The sequence below is a fragment of the Zea mays genome, chromosome 2, assembly GCF_902167145.1.
Source record: "Zea mays cultivar B73 chromosome 2, Zm-B73-REFERENCE-NAM-5.0, whole genome shotgun sequence".
NCBI lineage: Eukaryota > Viridiplantae > Streptophyta > Magnoliopsida > Poales > Poaceae > Zea > Zea mays.
In genome coordinates, this window is record NC_050097.1 from 226,949,817 (window position 1) to 226,965,149 (window position 15,333).

The 15,333-nt window shown below is 40.7% G+C and overlaps 2 protein-coding genes across 10 annotated transcripts; both read left to right on the forward strand.

Moving 5' to 3' along the window:
• The first annotated feature begins 305 nt into the window (after window positions 1-305).
• LOC103647983 (uncharacterized) lies at window positions 306-7,912 on the forward strand. 9 transcript variants are annotated; one of them, XM_020548654.3, is made up of 16 exons: window positions 306-739; window positions 1,664-1,824; window positions 1,905-1,992; window positions 2,118-2,192; window positions 2,364-2,634; window positions 2,852-2,908; window positions 2,986-3,028; window positions 3,653-3,726; window positions 3,802-3,882; window positions 3,991-4,109; window positions 5,593-5,692; window positions 5,781-5,878; window positions 5,979-6,016; window positions 6,942-7,043; window positions 7,157-7,248; window positions 7,443-7,912. In XM_020548654.3, exons 8-16 carry the CDS (start codon window positions 3,685-3,687, stop codon window positions 7,602-7,604), a joined length of 834 nt encoding a protein of 277 aa, XP_020404243.1. In that variant the 5' UTR covers window positions 306-739; window positions 1,664-1,824; window positions 1,905-1,992; window positions 2,118-2,192; window positions 2,364-2,634; window positions 2,852-2,908; window positions 2,986-3,028; window positions 3,653-3,684; the 3' UTR covers window positions 7,605-7,912. The 9 variants fall into 9 exon arrangements, 2 of the variants coding, with proteins under 2 accessions (XP_020404243.1, XP_020404242.1); XM_020548653.3 differs by having other exon boundaries at window positions 3,802-4,109; XR_004856500.1 differs by lacking the exon at window positions 3,653-3,726 and having other exon boundaries at window positions 3,991-5,692; window positions 6,724-7,069; window positions 7,443-7,907.
• Window positions 7,913-8,356: 444 nt separating this feature from the next.
• LOC100501389 (uncharacterized) lies at window positions 8,357-15,120 on the forward strand. Its single transcript, NM_001196121.2, has 2 exons — window positions 8,357-8,504; window positions 13,372-15,120. The coding sequence occupies exon 2, from the start codon at window positions 13,725-13,727 to the stop codon at window positions 14,883-14,885; it is 1,161 nt and encodes a 386-aa protein (NP_001183050.2). The 5' UTR covers window positions 8,357-8,504; window positions 13,372-13,724; the 3' UTR covers window positions 14,886-15,120.
• The last annotated feature ends 213 nt before the right edge of the window (window positions 15,121-15,333 follow it).

Sequence of the window (15,333 nt, forward strand, 5' to 3'; positions counted from 1 at the left end):
TTTGGTCTCGGTCTCCAGGATCAGGTGAGATTTTAGTTAGTCCTTTTGTGGTGTTTGTTTTCAGTTTATTATGATACCATCTTGTTCTCTTGCTGATATGATGATTTATCTAGGGATATATTGTCTTAAATTGGCCTTGGGCTTTTGTCCGGTGGCTCCAGAAAGCAAAGATCGTAGAAGAGTAAGTATATTTCCTTTTTCTCATTATGGTTGAAGGATTGGTATGTTGTCATAATGGAAATATTTGCAGGTATTACTTCTTGTTAAAAGACACGGGAGATTGGAAGCCTCTCCGCGCTTCACGGCCTCGCAGGCTTTCCGCTGCCGACGCGTGGCCCGGGAACATGGAAAGGACGCGGCTTTCTCTCTCTCCACTATTACCCGTGAATACCTCTCTCTTCCATTATTGAATTAGCGACCGACTCTTCCACGCATCCATCTTTCCCCATTGCCTGCGTCCAGTCGTGCGGAACCAGCAAGCGGACCGGAGGCGCGGCGAGCGGAGCCCCGGCGCACGGACGCGCGCCCCCCTGGCGGCGAGCTAGGATCTTCACGGATGGAGCCGTGGCACGTGGACAAGAGGAGAATGGGGATGGAGGCCGACGCCGCAGCCGTGGACCTACTCCGATCGCAGATCCCGTTCCAGATCGACGGGAAGTTCGTTCTCCCGCCGCGCGACGTCGGGGTCGTCCTCGTCGGCCTCTGCAACGGCTTCTGCACCGTTGGCGCCGGGAACCTCGTGAGCCTCCTCCTCCTCTTTACCCACCACCATTTCTAGGTTCTCGTGTGCTCTCCCCTTTTTCTTTCCCCCCATATCGTCTCCTTCCTGGATGATAGGTTAACCCCGCGTGGGGTTGGGAAAGCTTTGGTAGGTTGTGTGTGCATCATGATTTTGTTTTGTTCCTCGCTCGATCATCATAACACTAAAAACTTTTGGTTTCATGAGAAGAAAGGGAGTCACACCGTGCCGTGTCGGCTTGCTGTGGGAGCGCACACTGCCCCCGACGCAGCTCGTCCTCACCGTCCACCACGGCTGGACTGTGGCGTGTCAGCTCTAGATGCGACACCTAGCGCTTCTCCCTAACCTGTTGCCTGCTAACTGCTAGGTATTCACTGTTGAGTGGCTTCAGTCTACTGACTGGGCGTAGCGGATGTGGATTGGCCTTCTCCTCGGTGTCGTATCAATGTGTAAAACATCACTTATTTGTGGCTAAATGGAGTATATCATCATTGTACCTTTGTCCTTTTACATTTATATAAAACCTCAATCGGATGGAGTCTATTCATTTCATTGAACTTGCCTTGGATGCTACGCGAGTTTAGTCACATGTACCAATTTACGCCCTGTTGTATTAAAAGGATGCACTCACTGTGCTTGTCTATATCTACCTGCTCTACCATCGTGAACTCCACCCTTCCCTTCATTTCATTGAAATTGCAGATAGCTGAGAACCATAAGGCATATGCTGAAGGGAAGGATGAAAAAGTAAAGGTATTGGAGAGGTCAATTGAAGAACTTGAGAATATTGTTTGTGTTTTAGAAAGCAAAGTAACTTGTGTTGTTTGTTCTATTTAGGTGTTGATTAATCGCTCACTTTTCTTTGTCGTCGTTTTATTTTTAAAGTATTCATTCTTAGCACTAATTTCTGCTATTTCTTCTAAGGTGGAAATTGTCAAGGAAGAAGCAGGGTGACAAAGAATGCAGCGAGAAGAACTAGAAGTGGACCTGCAGAAAGTTCGGGAACAAATGCTAGCTGTACAACCCTCTGGGAAAGCAAGGAGATATATGGAAGATGGAATGGTTGATTTAGCTGATTCATCTAGGTTTGTATGGTTCAGTTCTATTACGGGATGCGTATATTTATAGTTGTAAAATTAACAGTTACCACTTGACTCTCCTGCAGGCACCCAATAGATATGCATAATGAGCTCCTCTGTGCTCAAGAGACTATTAGAATACTTAGAAGGGAGGTTTCTGAGAAGGAATCAGAGGTAATCACAGATTTGTTAATTGTTTGTCAGCTCACTTGTAAGGTTTTATTAGTCACGCATGCATTTGTTTTGCTACTATAAAGTGTAGTTTTGTAGATTTCAGGACTGTTTTTCCCTCTTTGTAGATTGCTCAGTGCAATGCACATATCTCAGAGCTAAACGTTCATGTTGAGGCAGTGGCACAAGAATACAAGCACAAGGTGAGCGCTTCGTGTGTCTGTTTGTTTTCAAGAACTTTAACTTATTAATACTCAAAACAAAAATAAAATAAAAATGCTCTGGTTAGTTTATGGAGCTGGAAATAGATGAACTCAAAACCTCGGGGTTCAGGTTCTCCATTTAGATGTATCGGTATCGACTTTGTGCAACAGATGAATTCTAAGAAAGATGAAGAGCTTAGTGCTGCGAAACAACGTATTGTGGAACTCGAGGGCATAGCAGCTAGGAGACAAAGGGAGGTGAGGTTATTCTTAATTTTTCACTTCTTTTTGCCTACCTTTTTTTATTTTTCCAACTTATATTTATTGTTATTTTGTTTGAGGATATTCATGTTGAATGCGAAATTAGCACCAGTAGAGAGCATGGCGCCCATATGGGGTTCGAGATATGCTTGGGGTTAAAATAAACATGACAACTTGGACGGTGGGTATACGAACTAATGTACTTCATTCATTCATAAAATATTTTGAGATATGCATCTAAATCAGTGCGTTGTTAATGCTGTTAAGAGCGTGTATGTAAGTTTACTGGAATCAGTACCCTTTTTGTTAGTTTATTTCTTTGTGGTTGATGGTTCAAAGATTGATTTTTTTAGCTCATCACCTTGTGGTAATTTAGAATGTGGTGTTCTTTCCTCCAGCTGTAGACAGACCCTAGAGCATCTATCAAAGGAACCAGACAGCGATCATGAGTTTAGGTGTGTTCGATTTAGTTATCTGGGTGCTGTTACCTGATTATACCTGTTAGTTATGGTAATAAAGCTATTGCTTGCAGGAGGCAACGGAGGGCAATAACAAGGACTCATCTGACACACAAGGTATACCAGTCCTGTTTCCTCTCTCTTAATGCAGGTGTTGTCAGCAGCAGTTTATAACCACTATAAAACGATCTATTGTGAATCACTCATCGGTAGGTACGTTTTGTGTAAGCATCAGTTTTCTGGGAGCTGTGTAGCATTGGTTAGTAAATCGAACAAAACATATGGTCTCCAGGGCTACTACTTTGTCCTGATCATACAACAGAGCAAGTATTGAAACTATAAAATTGGAATTCAGAAGATCACATCATAGTTGCTCTTGCTTAGCTATAATTTGTATGATAGTACAAATACATAGGATTGGTAGGTCAGCACTCAGCAATTGGGCTAACTGGTAGTTCATGCACATATTTTCAGTCATGCATGATCATGGCTGAGCCAACGTTGTTGTTAAAAGAATCTCATTTTGAACATGAGGAATTAGAGTTACGTTGCAATACAAAGCGATTTCATAGAGCTCAGTTTGGTTGATCATCGAGTAAAATGGCTGTTATGTTATTCATATAGTTCATTGTTCTGCTGGAATGGTACCATTGTTCTCTCTGATTTGCTCTCCACATTGTTTTGCCAACAGTACATACACATAATTGTTCATGTAAAAGGCTACACTTTTCCTCTTTTTAGTTAAACTGAAGTTCCAACAGGTCTTGCATCTTATGGCTTCACATTCGCCATTTATGTTTCATCTATACATTAAGGTATTGTAGTATATCAGTGTTGAGTATAATTTAAAGACTATCGGAGTGGCTACTGATTGCAAATCAAATTTTCAGGCACGTTCTGTTCCTATACTGTCTGCTATCAAAAATAGATATTATAAGGTTACTGATGGGGCTTTGCGGGCGTGCGGAGAGGTAGTCCGTGTCCTTTGCCCAATTCTCGAGGTCATATTGTATTCCATGTCTTGCGGACATGAAGTACCCTGTTGTCTGATTTTTATTTTTTTTAATTTTGTGGTGCAGACAACCTCGGTTGTTTTTAGACCATACAACTCTATGTGGTCGATTACAACATGCTTTGGGATTGATTTCAAAAAAACAAAAAACAAATGCATAAATATGAGAAAGAAGCTAAAGAAAAGGTCAGTTCGATTATTCAGATTGCTAGCACATCTCAGCCTGTACTTCTGGTCGTGTCTTCTAAGGGCCCCTTTGGCAGGGCTCTGGCTTCTCCAAAAACGGCTTTGGCTCTGACTCACGAGGTGAAGCCACTTCTTTAGATGAGCCAAAGCCATTCTGAAAAATCATTTGGCAAAACGGCTTATAGGTTGTTTTTAGAAAGACCCTTGTATAGTTTACTTTTTATAGATCTCTCCTGTACGTGGCTAGGGATTGAGGGCAGGACCAAAAAAATTAGTTTGGATTGGTGGGAGGGCTATTGTGCAAAAATAACGTGAGCTGAAGCCGGGTGAGCCACTTTTTTGGCTCATGCCCTCTAGTTCATTTTGGAAAAGCACTTCACTAGTGAAGCCATTTGAAAAAGAGGTGTTTGGCACAACTTTTGCATGAGCCAGAGCCGAAGCTGAAAAATAAGCCCTACCAAAGGGGCCCTAAGTCTTGCCATTGTAAGCAACAATTGCATGCATATTTTTTTCAGTTGTTTACATGTAGATAATTGCCTCCAATCAGAAGAGAATTAATATGTTTGATCATTGAGTTTTCATTTGCACCCTATCAATTTTGTCATGCCTTGTTGACTCTTTGGTGGCATGATTGTCTCATTGTCCTGGACCTGTATCTGGTGTCCTGCTTTAGGGAAAGGAACGTGTCCTGGTTTATTTGTTTATTTACTCAACAACTGCTATACACCTAAATGTGTACAGATTACTGTGTTCTTGGATGGCTATATATAATATAATAGGCAACCTTTATTTGGTAGTGCCGTGAATTTTTTGTTGCAGCTTTGCTGTATTCTTTAACCCTAGATCATGTGGTATCCATTTATGTTTTTTTTGGCCTATCCTGTCACTTTGGAACTGTGGTGAATCACTGCTTACTTTGATTGCACTTAATGAAACTAAGCATTAAAAGTCTGGTAAAAAAATATCTGATATTGTTAAATACTCCCTCCGTTCACTTATGATAGTCCTATTTCACCTTGACACAATGACCAAGGAGAAGAACTCTTGCTTATAATCTAATTAATTACATCATCAAACAGTCCTTGTTTTTTGCGAAAACTCCTCGATTTTGATGTTTTTATATACATGCACCAGTCTTTTTTCTAGATGAGTTACTCTGCACGGGGACCCAAACAGTCATTTATATCAGATTTGGGACCACAACTCAAATAAGACTATAAAAAATGAACAACTCAATTTTGAAAATAGGACTATCAAAAGTGAATGGAGGGAGTATTGCTGTGAGATGGTCCAAAACAACTCTTAATTGCTGTAATTTTGGTTTCTTATTTAAGTCTATTTGTAAACAAGTCATGCAAATAACTGTAGATGAGACAAAAGTCTGAAATGTTGTAAATGTGTGTAGTTGATCTCTTTCAGGTTCCTTTTCCATATCACAATATAGTAATTTAGTTGCTTCTTTATTTTGCTTTTGTCATTTGAGGATTCTGGGAGTTGAGGAGAGTGCTTCACAACAAGAGATAGAGAAGGTGTATCACAAATTGGCTCTGCGCCTCCACCCGGATACGAATCCTGGGAACGAGGTAGTATCTCAAACATAAATCATGAATGCTTTCCTACAACCATTTAGTGCAATGTATCTCAAATGCAATGTTCAATGTTTCTATGAAGCCAAAGAGAAGTTTCAGCGGTTGCAGAAGGTTATATCCATTCTTGGAGATACAGAGAAAAGAGCTTTATATGATGAGACTGACATCAGTGATGACCATGTGCGCACCTCATTTATAGCACTCCAGTTCTAACTTTTAGATTGAAGCAAAATTTTTCTGAATCTTCCTTTTTCATCTGAACTGGTGGGAGAGGCTGCAGACAATCTTCAGGAGTACTTCCGAACAATGTACAAAAAGGTATGATTGCTTCTATGTTAGTTGTCGGCTAAAAGAGTTAAGTGTACTACTTTGGCAATTTGCCAAATTAGTAATTTTGTGCAAATGTATCTGAATAATTTTGATTCAAAAGCTAGAGGACAGACAACCATGGCCAAAAGGGTCATAGCAGACTTGCTATTGTGTTTCTTATTTAATGATTGACACCTTTGTTTTGAATGAATGAGAATAATTAGGAATATGGCTTGGTTTGTTGTATGGATTCTACACTATCAAAATTATTCTGTTAATAGTAGTTTAGAACAGCTATTTGAACGACCACTAAATACTATAGAAAAAAAGGACTAGCATGACTATAGCCAAAACCATTGCATGTGATTTTATACCACACATTGCCACCGGCTTCAGATTGCAGAGCACTCAAACTTTGTCTCTGCTAACCCTTTGTTGCCATCTGTTGCCATCGACTTAGTTATTGCCAACTGACATTTTTAAACTCCTTTGGTAGCTTGCTATTGAGGACTGATGAAATGTTGTTGCTTGGCATCACACGACACAAAATGTTTTATAAATTAGATTTTTTGTAATATGCCATTGATTTTTAAATACCATCCCATGTGATACTTGCCCTGAAAGCGTTATATGTGTTTTTTGTTAGGTGTTTTTGTTTCATGATTATTGCCAGTTTCATGATCTATGTCCTATTGTATATGTAATCTTCTCCCTAGATTTAGCTAGAGAGCTTCTACACGATTTCAACTTCCACAATGGACAAATCACCATTTCAAGTTCTACAATGGGTTGTCTCATTTACTAGACATTAGATCCTGTTTTCAACCACTGTAGGGCGCCCGAAGGGGCGCCTGATGTTCTAGTATATTAATGGCAGAGCCAGATCATGTCTTTGTGAAGCCTTTGCCAAACTTATCTCTTGGTGATAAGCCAGCGGCATTTCTATTTTTCTACATCAAACCGACTGAGAATGATAAGAAGTTGAGGAAGTTTTTTCCAGAAGAAAAAGGGCCTATTTCAAATATTGATCCTATTGGTAATTCTCCGGTTATAATTAAGAAGGTATTTAATTATCATAAAACACGCAAGGGCACCTTCACTGATGAGATCAAGTTTCTCTCTCTTATTTTGCTCTGTCTTGCTTTGTAGAGGTAGAAGCAGCAGAATTGAGTGCTTGCCTGTTCAGTCATATTGGTTCAAGCGCATCTAATTTGGTCTCGGTCTCGAGGAGGAGTATAATGGTATGAAGGTGATCTTTGATTTGCACCATGGCTTTAACATTTTGCGGTCCATGTCCGACTACATTTTTGGCTACACATTTCGTGTTCTAAAGACTGAAGGAGATATTTAATTAGCATGCATAGAATGAAATGAATTACTAGCGCAAGCAAAACAACAGAGTTAGATTTGTCTCATGTTGTTTCCACTGATGCAGGTTCATATGGAGGCTGTTGGAACATCACCGAGGGATGGACAGTTCGAGGATCCCATGTCTGCGGCAGAAGAGGCCGCGTTCTGCAATCCCGTGTCTGCGGCAGAAGAGGTCGCGTTTTGCAATGCGTTCACTAGAGTTCTAAAACCAAAAATGGAAGAATAGAACATTACCCAAAACTTTGTATTAATAATTATGAAGATATATCATACATTAGGAATTCAAATCATGTATCAGGAGTCACATTCTTTCTTTGCATATTCTTCATCTCTCTCCTCAAACATAGTGTTCAGGACAATTTTTCAGGATACCCGGACAATCTAACATCATTCTCTTCTTGCATCACAAACTATAGCTCTTATTTATCATACAACATCAATCTTAGCAATGGTGGTGATGACAACTGCACTGTTAGCAATGATTGCCAACAAAGAAATTGTGAGATATTGAGGTTTGATAAAATATATATATATTGTTTTTATATAATCGTTGTACGCTAATATTTTATTGAATAATTTGTGTGCAGTTGCTACGCACGGGCACTATACTAGTGTAGATATATAACTCTAACTTAACAAACCAATCTACAATATTTTAAAAATCTAATTTAAGAAACAAGAAAACTTAGTAATGAGATGTTTACGTTGTATAGCATATTGAATGTCAATCATAACATATTGACTCTAGCAGACATACGCCTATACTATAGAGAAAAAAAGAACTTTTTAAAAATATATAGAAAATATAAATCCCTTGCACGCATCAGCCACTTTTAATAACCCAAAACCGCAAGGGTAGAGACGTAGTCAAACAGAAACAACTGGCCGACCAGGAACGGAGTTGCATAGCCGGCCGCGCGTCCGTCCGCCCCAAGACCCAAGATTGCGAGGTTATTGCCCCCACAAATTTCTTTCCCCTCCGGGCCTTCCGTGCAAACCAAATCTCAACGAAACATTGCCGCCTCCCCCTGACCGCGCCCCACTCCCCAGACGCCGTCGCCTAGATCCATGAGACTTCCCGATCTTCCTGCGGCCCGAGGATGTCCCAGAGCGACGTCGACTACAGGTGATTTTTACCCCCCCTCCCCCCTCAAGCACTCGATTCCACCGTCAAATTTGATCCATTCTGTCGTCATTTTGGTGGGAGGCGAGGAGAATCGGGGTGGGTCATGGATGAGTGCTGGTTTTTTAGCAGGATAGATGGATGATGTTCGGTGACTTCTTTGCTGATATATGTTTTTGTGTCCTTTTCTAGTTTTGAACCATGAACCAGAAATACACAATCCATAACCCTTGTGCTTGGTTTGATTTGTGTGCGATTGCTGATTGGCACATCTGTATTACTGTATGTATTCTACATGCCTGATCAGAAATTGGGTACGGTCTTGGACTGATGAAGTAATCCTTAGGCCCCGTTTGGTTTGGGGTGACTAAAGTTTAGTCACTTTTAGTCCCTAAAGATGCAAACATGGTGACTAAAGTGGGGTGACTAAACTTTAGTTTTTTAGTCACCAAAGGGGTGACTAAAAGGGACTAAAGTAGTATTTTTACCTTATTTGCCCTCTCCACTTTCTTTTTATAGCAAACATCTATTAATTAATATGGGTAAAACAGTCATTATTCACAGCAATTAATGTTCTTTAGTTCGGTTTAGTCACTGGAACCAAACGGATTACTTTAGCGACTAAACTTTAGTCACTAAAATTTAGTCTAGTGGCTAAAGAAATAAACAGGGCCTTAGTCTAATTGAGCTGATTTACCAACCAGGGTACAGGTTGTTTGGGTGATGCACCCACCATATTTGTCACTTTGAATGTCTAGTTTGATGGCCATCTATTTGTTGCCGAAAATAGATTCATGCTGCTGGAATTTGGGGGGACTACACTAATTTCAAGAAGCTGTAGTGAGCTCATCCATGCAACCATTTCATGTGTTGTCTGAATTTCTTGGCATTATGTTTTCATGGGATGTCTGAATTTGTCGGGATTCACTTTGCAATATCCTTTCTTGTGGACGGACATGTGAGCATGCTACACGTGAGCATGATGGGATGTGTTAGAGGTAGACACAAATTTTGGGGCAAATTTTCTATTTCATTAAGGTACATATAAAGTAGAAAACTTGAAACCAAAAGGCATTATGATATTCTAACTACTAAAGTAGATGCTAACCAAGATAAGATAGTTGATAAGATAATGTGCTAACATATACATGGACTACTATTTGACTAGAAGCTGAAATCTAAGATAGACAAGAGACATATTATATCATTCTCTTCCTAAGCCTAGTGTGGTGCCTTCTAAGTTCTAAGGAATTTGAACCATCCCAATTCTGGCTCGAAGCTTCTGAAATTTGACCCTCCCAAGTGACTTGGTGAGAAAATCAGCGAGCTAGTCCTAAGTGCTGATGTGGTTGGCCTTGACACTCCCATTGTCCAAGCAGCTTCTGATAAAGCAGTACTTGACCCAGATGTGCTTGTTGTGCTCATGAAAAATAGGGTTCTTTGCCAATGCTAAGGCAAACTTGTTGTATACCTTGAGCTCCACTGCTTCTACATCTCTACCAAGGAGATCATCCAGCTGAGTCAGCCAAAGAGTCTGAGTAGAGGTAGGAGTGGCGGCAATGTACTCTGCCTCGCAATTGGACAGGTCCACAAGCTGTCGCTTGAACGATTGCTAGCTGATTAAGCATTTGCCGAGAAAGAACGGAGTCTCGTTCGTGCTCTTGCTTGTATCGATGTCGCCGGCATGGTTGTTGTCACTATAGTCGATGAAGTGTGCAGCACCACGACACCTTGGGTAGTGCAAGCCATAGTCAGAGGTACTCGCGACGTAGATTATGATCCTTTTGATGGTTTGTCGGTGCTCTGTCGTCAGTTGCTACATGAACTGACTTCCATAAACTATGGCAAATGCTAAGTCCGGACGCATGTGGATGAGGTAGCGAAGGCTGGCCACAATGTGCTGCCATTGCATTGCGCCCACCTCTGTCGTGCTATCACGACTCAACTTCAGCCTCTCCTCCATGGGAGTGTAAGCTAGGTTGCAGTCGGTGAGCCTGCCCAACTCATTGATGCGCTTGGCGTAGGCGGTCTGGCGAAGTGAGACGCTGGAGCTGTCCTGGTGACCTCGATCTTCAGGTAGGTGGTGGCTCCAAGTCGCTCATTTGGAATGAGGCTTTCATCTCAGCCTTGAACGTTTCCACCTCTTCTTTCTTGGTGCTAGCAATCACCAAATCATCAATTTAACAGCAAGGCACAACCTTCCTTGGCCCGTCGATAGAAATCAACCTCGTGAGTGTTTTGTTGGAACCCTATCTGCTTGAGGGTAGAATCTAGCTTGGCGTTCCAAGCTCGTAATACCTACCACAGGCTGTATAGACCAGTGGCGGATCTAGGATTGAACGTAGGGTATGCCATATAAAATTTTGATATATATTCGATCAAACCGTTTAACAATTTAGAAATAATTTTTACATTAAATTACATAGTAAATTTTAAATTTGAAGATTAAGTTAAAAACATAAATAATAAGACTTAAATTTAGAAATTAAGTTACAAATATTCATAAATTACATTATAAATAGATGAAAAGTCATACTGATAGTTTAGATGACTTTTTAGCTAATACCTTTTAAATGACATAATCAATATCTTAATTATGTTATCTCTATCCACTTAAAAACACATAATATCAAACGATTAAATAAATTATACTTGCACGAATTAAATCCTCAGCTCTCACATGTGACTATACAAACAGTCACATAATATATATAAGTGTTCTTAAGGCGTCGCCTAGGCGTCCAGGCGCTCGGAGAATACTTGGCGCCTTGCCTGCCTTGCCCGCCTAGGCGCTAAGGCGGTGATCCCATTTGCTTGCTCACCTTACCGCCGTAAGAACACTGATATATATCGAGCTGTTGATCAACCTCGTTCCTTTACTACCTCTTGACTATCGAAAACTTAAGACCCACCATAAAGTTGTTTGGGCATTTCGTTGTTTTCACGAGCCATAAAGAATCCGAGAGATCGATGGTTGGACTGTCGATTTAATGATCATATTGTGTGCCTAACAAATCATCTCTAGAATTTATTAGATAAATCCTGAGGCCATAAACTTAAACACAAAGGAAACACAATCTATAAGACTATTATCACAACATTCTTTTTATGTTATATATATATATATATATATATATATATATATATATATATATATATATATATATATATATATATATATATATATATATATATATATATATATATATATCGTGTATACACCGAGTATGTGGGGGCATACCTGGCATACCCCCTAAAGCCACCCATGGTATAGGCCATTGCCTAGGCGCTGAACCTCGTTCTCTTTGTCGGGCATGACGAATCCTAGCGGCTGATAGACATATACCTCCCCCTTCAATTCATCATTGAGAAAGGCGGACCTGACGTCCATGTGGCAGATGTGCAAGCCCTCCGAGGATGCCAACATGGGGAGTACATAGATGGACTCCATCCTCCTACTGGACAAACCTGTGCACCAACAGACGCGCCTTGTGCTTGATCACTGCCCCAGCCTCATCCTTCTTAAGCTTGAAGACCCACTTAAGGGTGATGATGTGCTTGATCAGCTGCACGCTGGTCACACGCAGTTGCCTGCCAGCGCTGTCACAGGGATAGATAAAAACCCTAGGAGGAACTAGCTCTGATACCATTTGTTAGAGATAGACACAGGTTTTAGGGCAGATTTTCTATTTTCTTAAGCCACTACATAAACCATGGTCCATGTCAGGATTGGGTACATATAGAAGTAGCAAACTTGAGAACCAAGAAAGCGTCAGCATATTCTAACTATTAAAGTAAATGCTAATCAAGATAGATGATAAGGTCCTGAGATATGCATCAACTACTACTTGACTAAAAGCTGAAATCTAAGATAGGCATAAAACTTATTCTATCAGAATGACCTTGTAAAACCCAGAGTTTGTATTGTTGTGGCACTGCTCCTTGAAACTGAACGGAAAATTACAATTGCACGGTAGATGCTGTCCGTTGTCGTATTACAGAGCCAGTGGAAACTTGAAACATATTAACATAGTAAAAGGATGTTACAAGGGTTTTGCATTGGCGTCAGCAGTTTTGGTTTGCTGCTCATCAAACAATTGCAGTGATATAGTTTGTTTATACTACAACTGATCGAAAATGTCTATATACATGGAAGTCTAGACCCTGGACAACCCCCCATGTATGTATATACTGCATCTGTCAAGTGTCATTCTGGTTTTGTCCTAAGTCAAACAATCTATAAGTTTGACTAAGCTTATACAAAAAATACTAATATTTCTGATACCAGAGAAATATCATTAAATTTACGGTGAAATATTTTTTCATAGTAAATCTATTTGGTGTCATAAATGTTAATAATCTTCTATGTAAACTTGGTCAAACATTAGATAGTTTGACTTAGGACAACCAAAACATCACTCTTTGCGGGACGGAGTAACTTGTTAGGATTCAACCATTGATAATATTTGGAACCATAAATGTCATTATGCTTGCTATCTAATATATAAAGATGATAAAAGGCATTCATTTCTCATTTTCTCATTAACAACAAGGAAAATCTTCATGTGGAATGATATTTCGTTAGATAGGTAAACTGTTTGTTAATTTTTTTCCTCTGTCATGGCATTAATGGTACCATTTTTCTTGTTGGCATTTCCCCCAACTGCCAAATGCAGCTTTTATTTTATTTGATAAAGTTATCACTAATAGCAAGATGAGTTCAATGTAACAGCATTGGCTTCTAAGTATCAGCTGGATTGGTCAAACATCTCTCTAATTCAATATCATCTTGGGATACCATTTATTGTATTTACGTTTACTACTCTATCTGTTCTCTAACCTCTGACATTAATTACATTTGTATTGACAGTTGCGGATCTTGTGGATACCCTCTAAACCTTTCATCTTCTAACCGAAGCACATCTGAAGTAGGCTCATATAAGAAGTCTCTGAAGAAAGGACTGATTTCATTCATTTCTGTTGATCTCAGCCGATTTACTCAGGTGGACGAGGTATCTTGCTTTCCCCTCACCTGGCGTGGTTACAGGCCAAAAACTAAGCTTCTGTGCCGAATATGTGGGGCATCTATTGGCTACGGATACGGTGAGCCGGCTGTTTTGTGTAGTTTTGATCCAGCAAGTTCATCTTCCTCCAGTACATCCCAGAAGTATTTAATAAAGATCCAAGCACTCCAACCTTCAGACAGGACTCAGTAAGTGAAATATGGAAAGAGAGGAAATAGGTGTCAGCCTAGAGAACTCCATCAGTTACCTATCTGATGATTGCTTGCTTTCTATATTTAACAAGCTAGAAAGCGGGTCAGAGAGGAGTGCTTTCGGTTTAACTTGCAAGAATTGGTTCAAGGTTCGGAACCTTGGCCGGAAATCACTAACATTCCATTGTTCTTTTAATCCTGCCATAGACAAGGAGCATGCCAAGTGCATCCCCAAGATACTGGCTCACTCACCTTGTCTGAACCGGATATCCCTTGCTGGGCTCACAGAGCTACCTGACTCGGCTTTGAGCACGCTGAGAGTGTCTGGATCATCTCTAAAATCCTTTTCATTGTACTGCTGTTCTGGCATAACAGATGATGGTCTAGCACAGGTGGCGATTGGGTGCCCTAATTTGGTGGTGGTTGAACTTCAAAGCTGCTTCAACATTACAGATGCTGCCTTGGAAAGTCTTTCAAAAGGCTGCCGTGGTTTGAAGAGTCTAAACCTTGGTTCTTGCATGGGCATTACAGACCAAGGGGTTTCTGCAATCTTCAGCAATTGTCCAAACATCTGCACGCTAATCGTTACAGGTTGCAGGCGTCTGTCCGGTGCTGGATTCAGAGGTTGTTCAAGTTCATTTCGTTACCTTGAAGCCGAGTCTTGCATGCTTTCTCCAGACGGTTTGTTGGATATAGCTAGTGGCAGTGGACTCAAGTATCTGAACTTGCAGAAGTTAAGAAGCTCCACTGGTCTGGATGGCCTGGGTAACCTTGCGCTCGCTAAAAGCCTCTGCATTCTGAATCTCAGGATGTGTCGCTACCTCACAGACGATTCCGTGGCAGCAATAGCCAGTGGGTGCCCGTTGCTCGAGGAGTGGAACCTTGCTGTTTGCCATGGGGTCCATCTACCTGGCTGGTCTGCGATCGGGCTGTACTGCAGTAAGCTAAGAGTGCTGCATGTGAACCGCTGCCGGCACATCTGCGACCAGAGCTTGCTGGCCCTCGGCAATGGCTGTCCGCGCCTTGAAGCTGTGCATATCAATGGCTGTGCCAAGGTCACCAACAATGGCCTGGCCTTGTTTACCCTTTCCAGGCCCCACGTGAACCTAAGGGTGTATGAAGTTATGTCCATTGGCCCTTCCATTGAGAATTTGTTCCGGTTGCATTGAGGTGAAATTGTTAGTTAGGTTTTCGAAGTTTGGGATTAAAAGTATAATACCCTGTCCATTACAGGTGATTGGTTTCTTCAGTCAATTATGCACAGTGTGTTTGCTCTGGTGCTTACTGTAAGATAACAATAGCGAATATGTTGTTAGTTAAGCTGCTGTTTTGTCAAGGCCATATTTGTCAATCCTTCGTTCACAAAGTTAGGTAGCATTAATAGAGTTTGACAAACATTTTATCAGTTGCCAAGATATCTTTTTGTGCTTAGAACACCAGTTTTTTTTTTACCGTAATGTCTTAGGGTCTGTTTGAAAGCACCCGGTTTTTAGTAAACTAGTTTATAAAACCAGTTTATTCTTTAGCTTTTAGAAATTGGATTTTCAGTTCCTAAAAAACCAAGAAGCTAGTATTTCCTAGCTAAAACAAGTTTCTGTGCGGTAAATTATGTACTGT

Excerpts from the sequence above, each read along its gene's own strand:
- LOC103647983 (XM_020548653.3), top strand. The coding sequence starts at position 3,685 with ATGGCTTCACATTCGCCATTTATGTTTCATCTATACATTAAG. Across the intron at positions 4,110-5,592 it reads AGAAAGAAGCTAAAGAAAAG|GATTCTGGGAGTTGAGGAGA; the intron begins GTCAGTTCGATT and ends TTGTCATTTGAG. Across the intron at positions 5,879-5,978 it reads CTGACATCAGTGATGACCAT|ACAATCTTCAGGAGTACTTC; the intron begins GTGCGCACCTCA and ends GAGAGGCTGCAG.
- LOC100501389 (NM_001196121.2), top strand. The coding sequence starts at position 13,725 with ATGGAAAGAGAGGAAATAGGTGTCAGCCTAGAGAACTCCATCAGTTAC.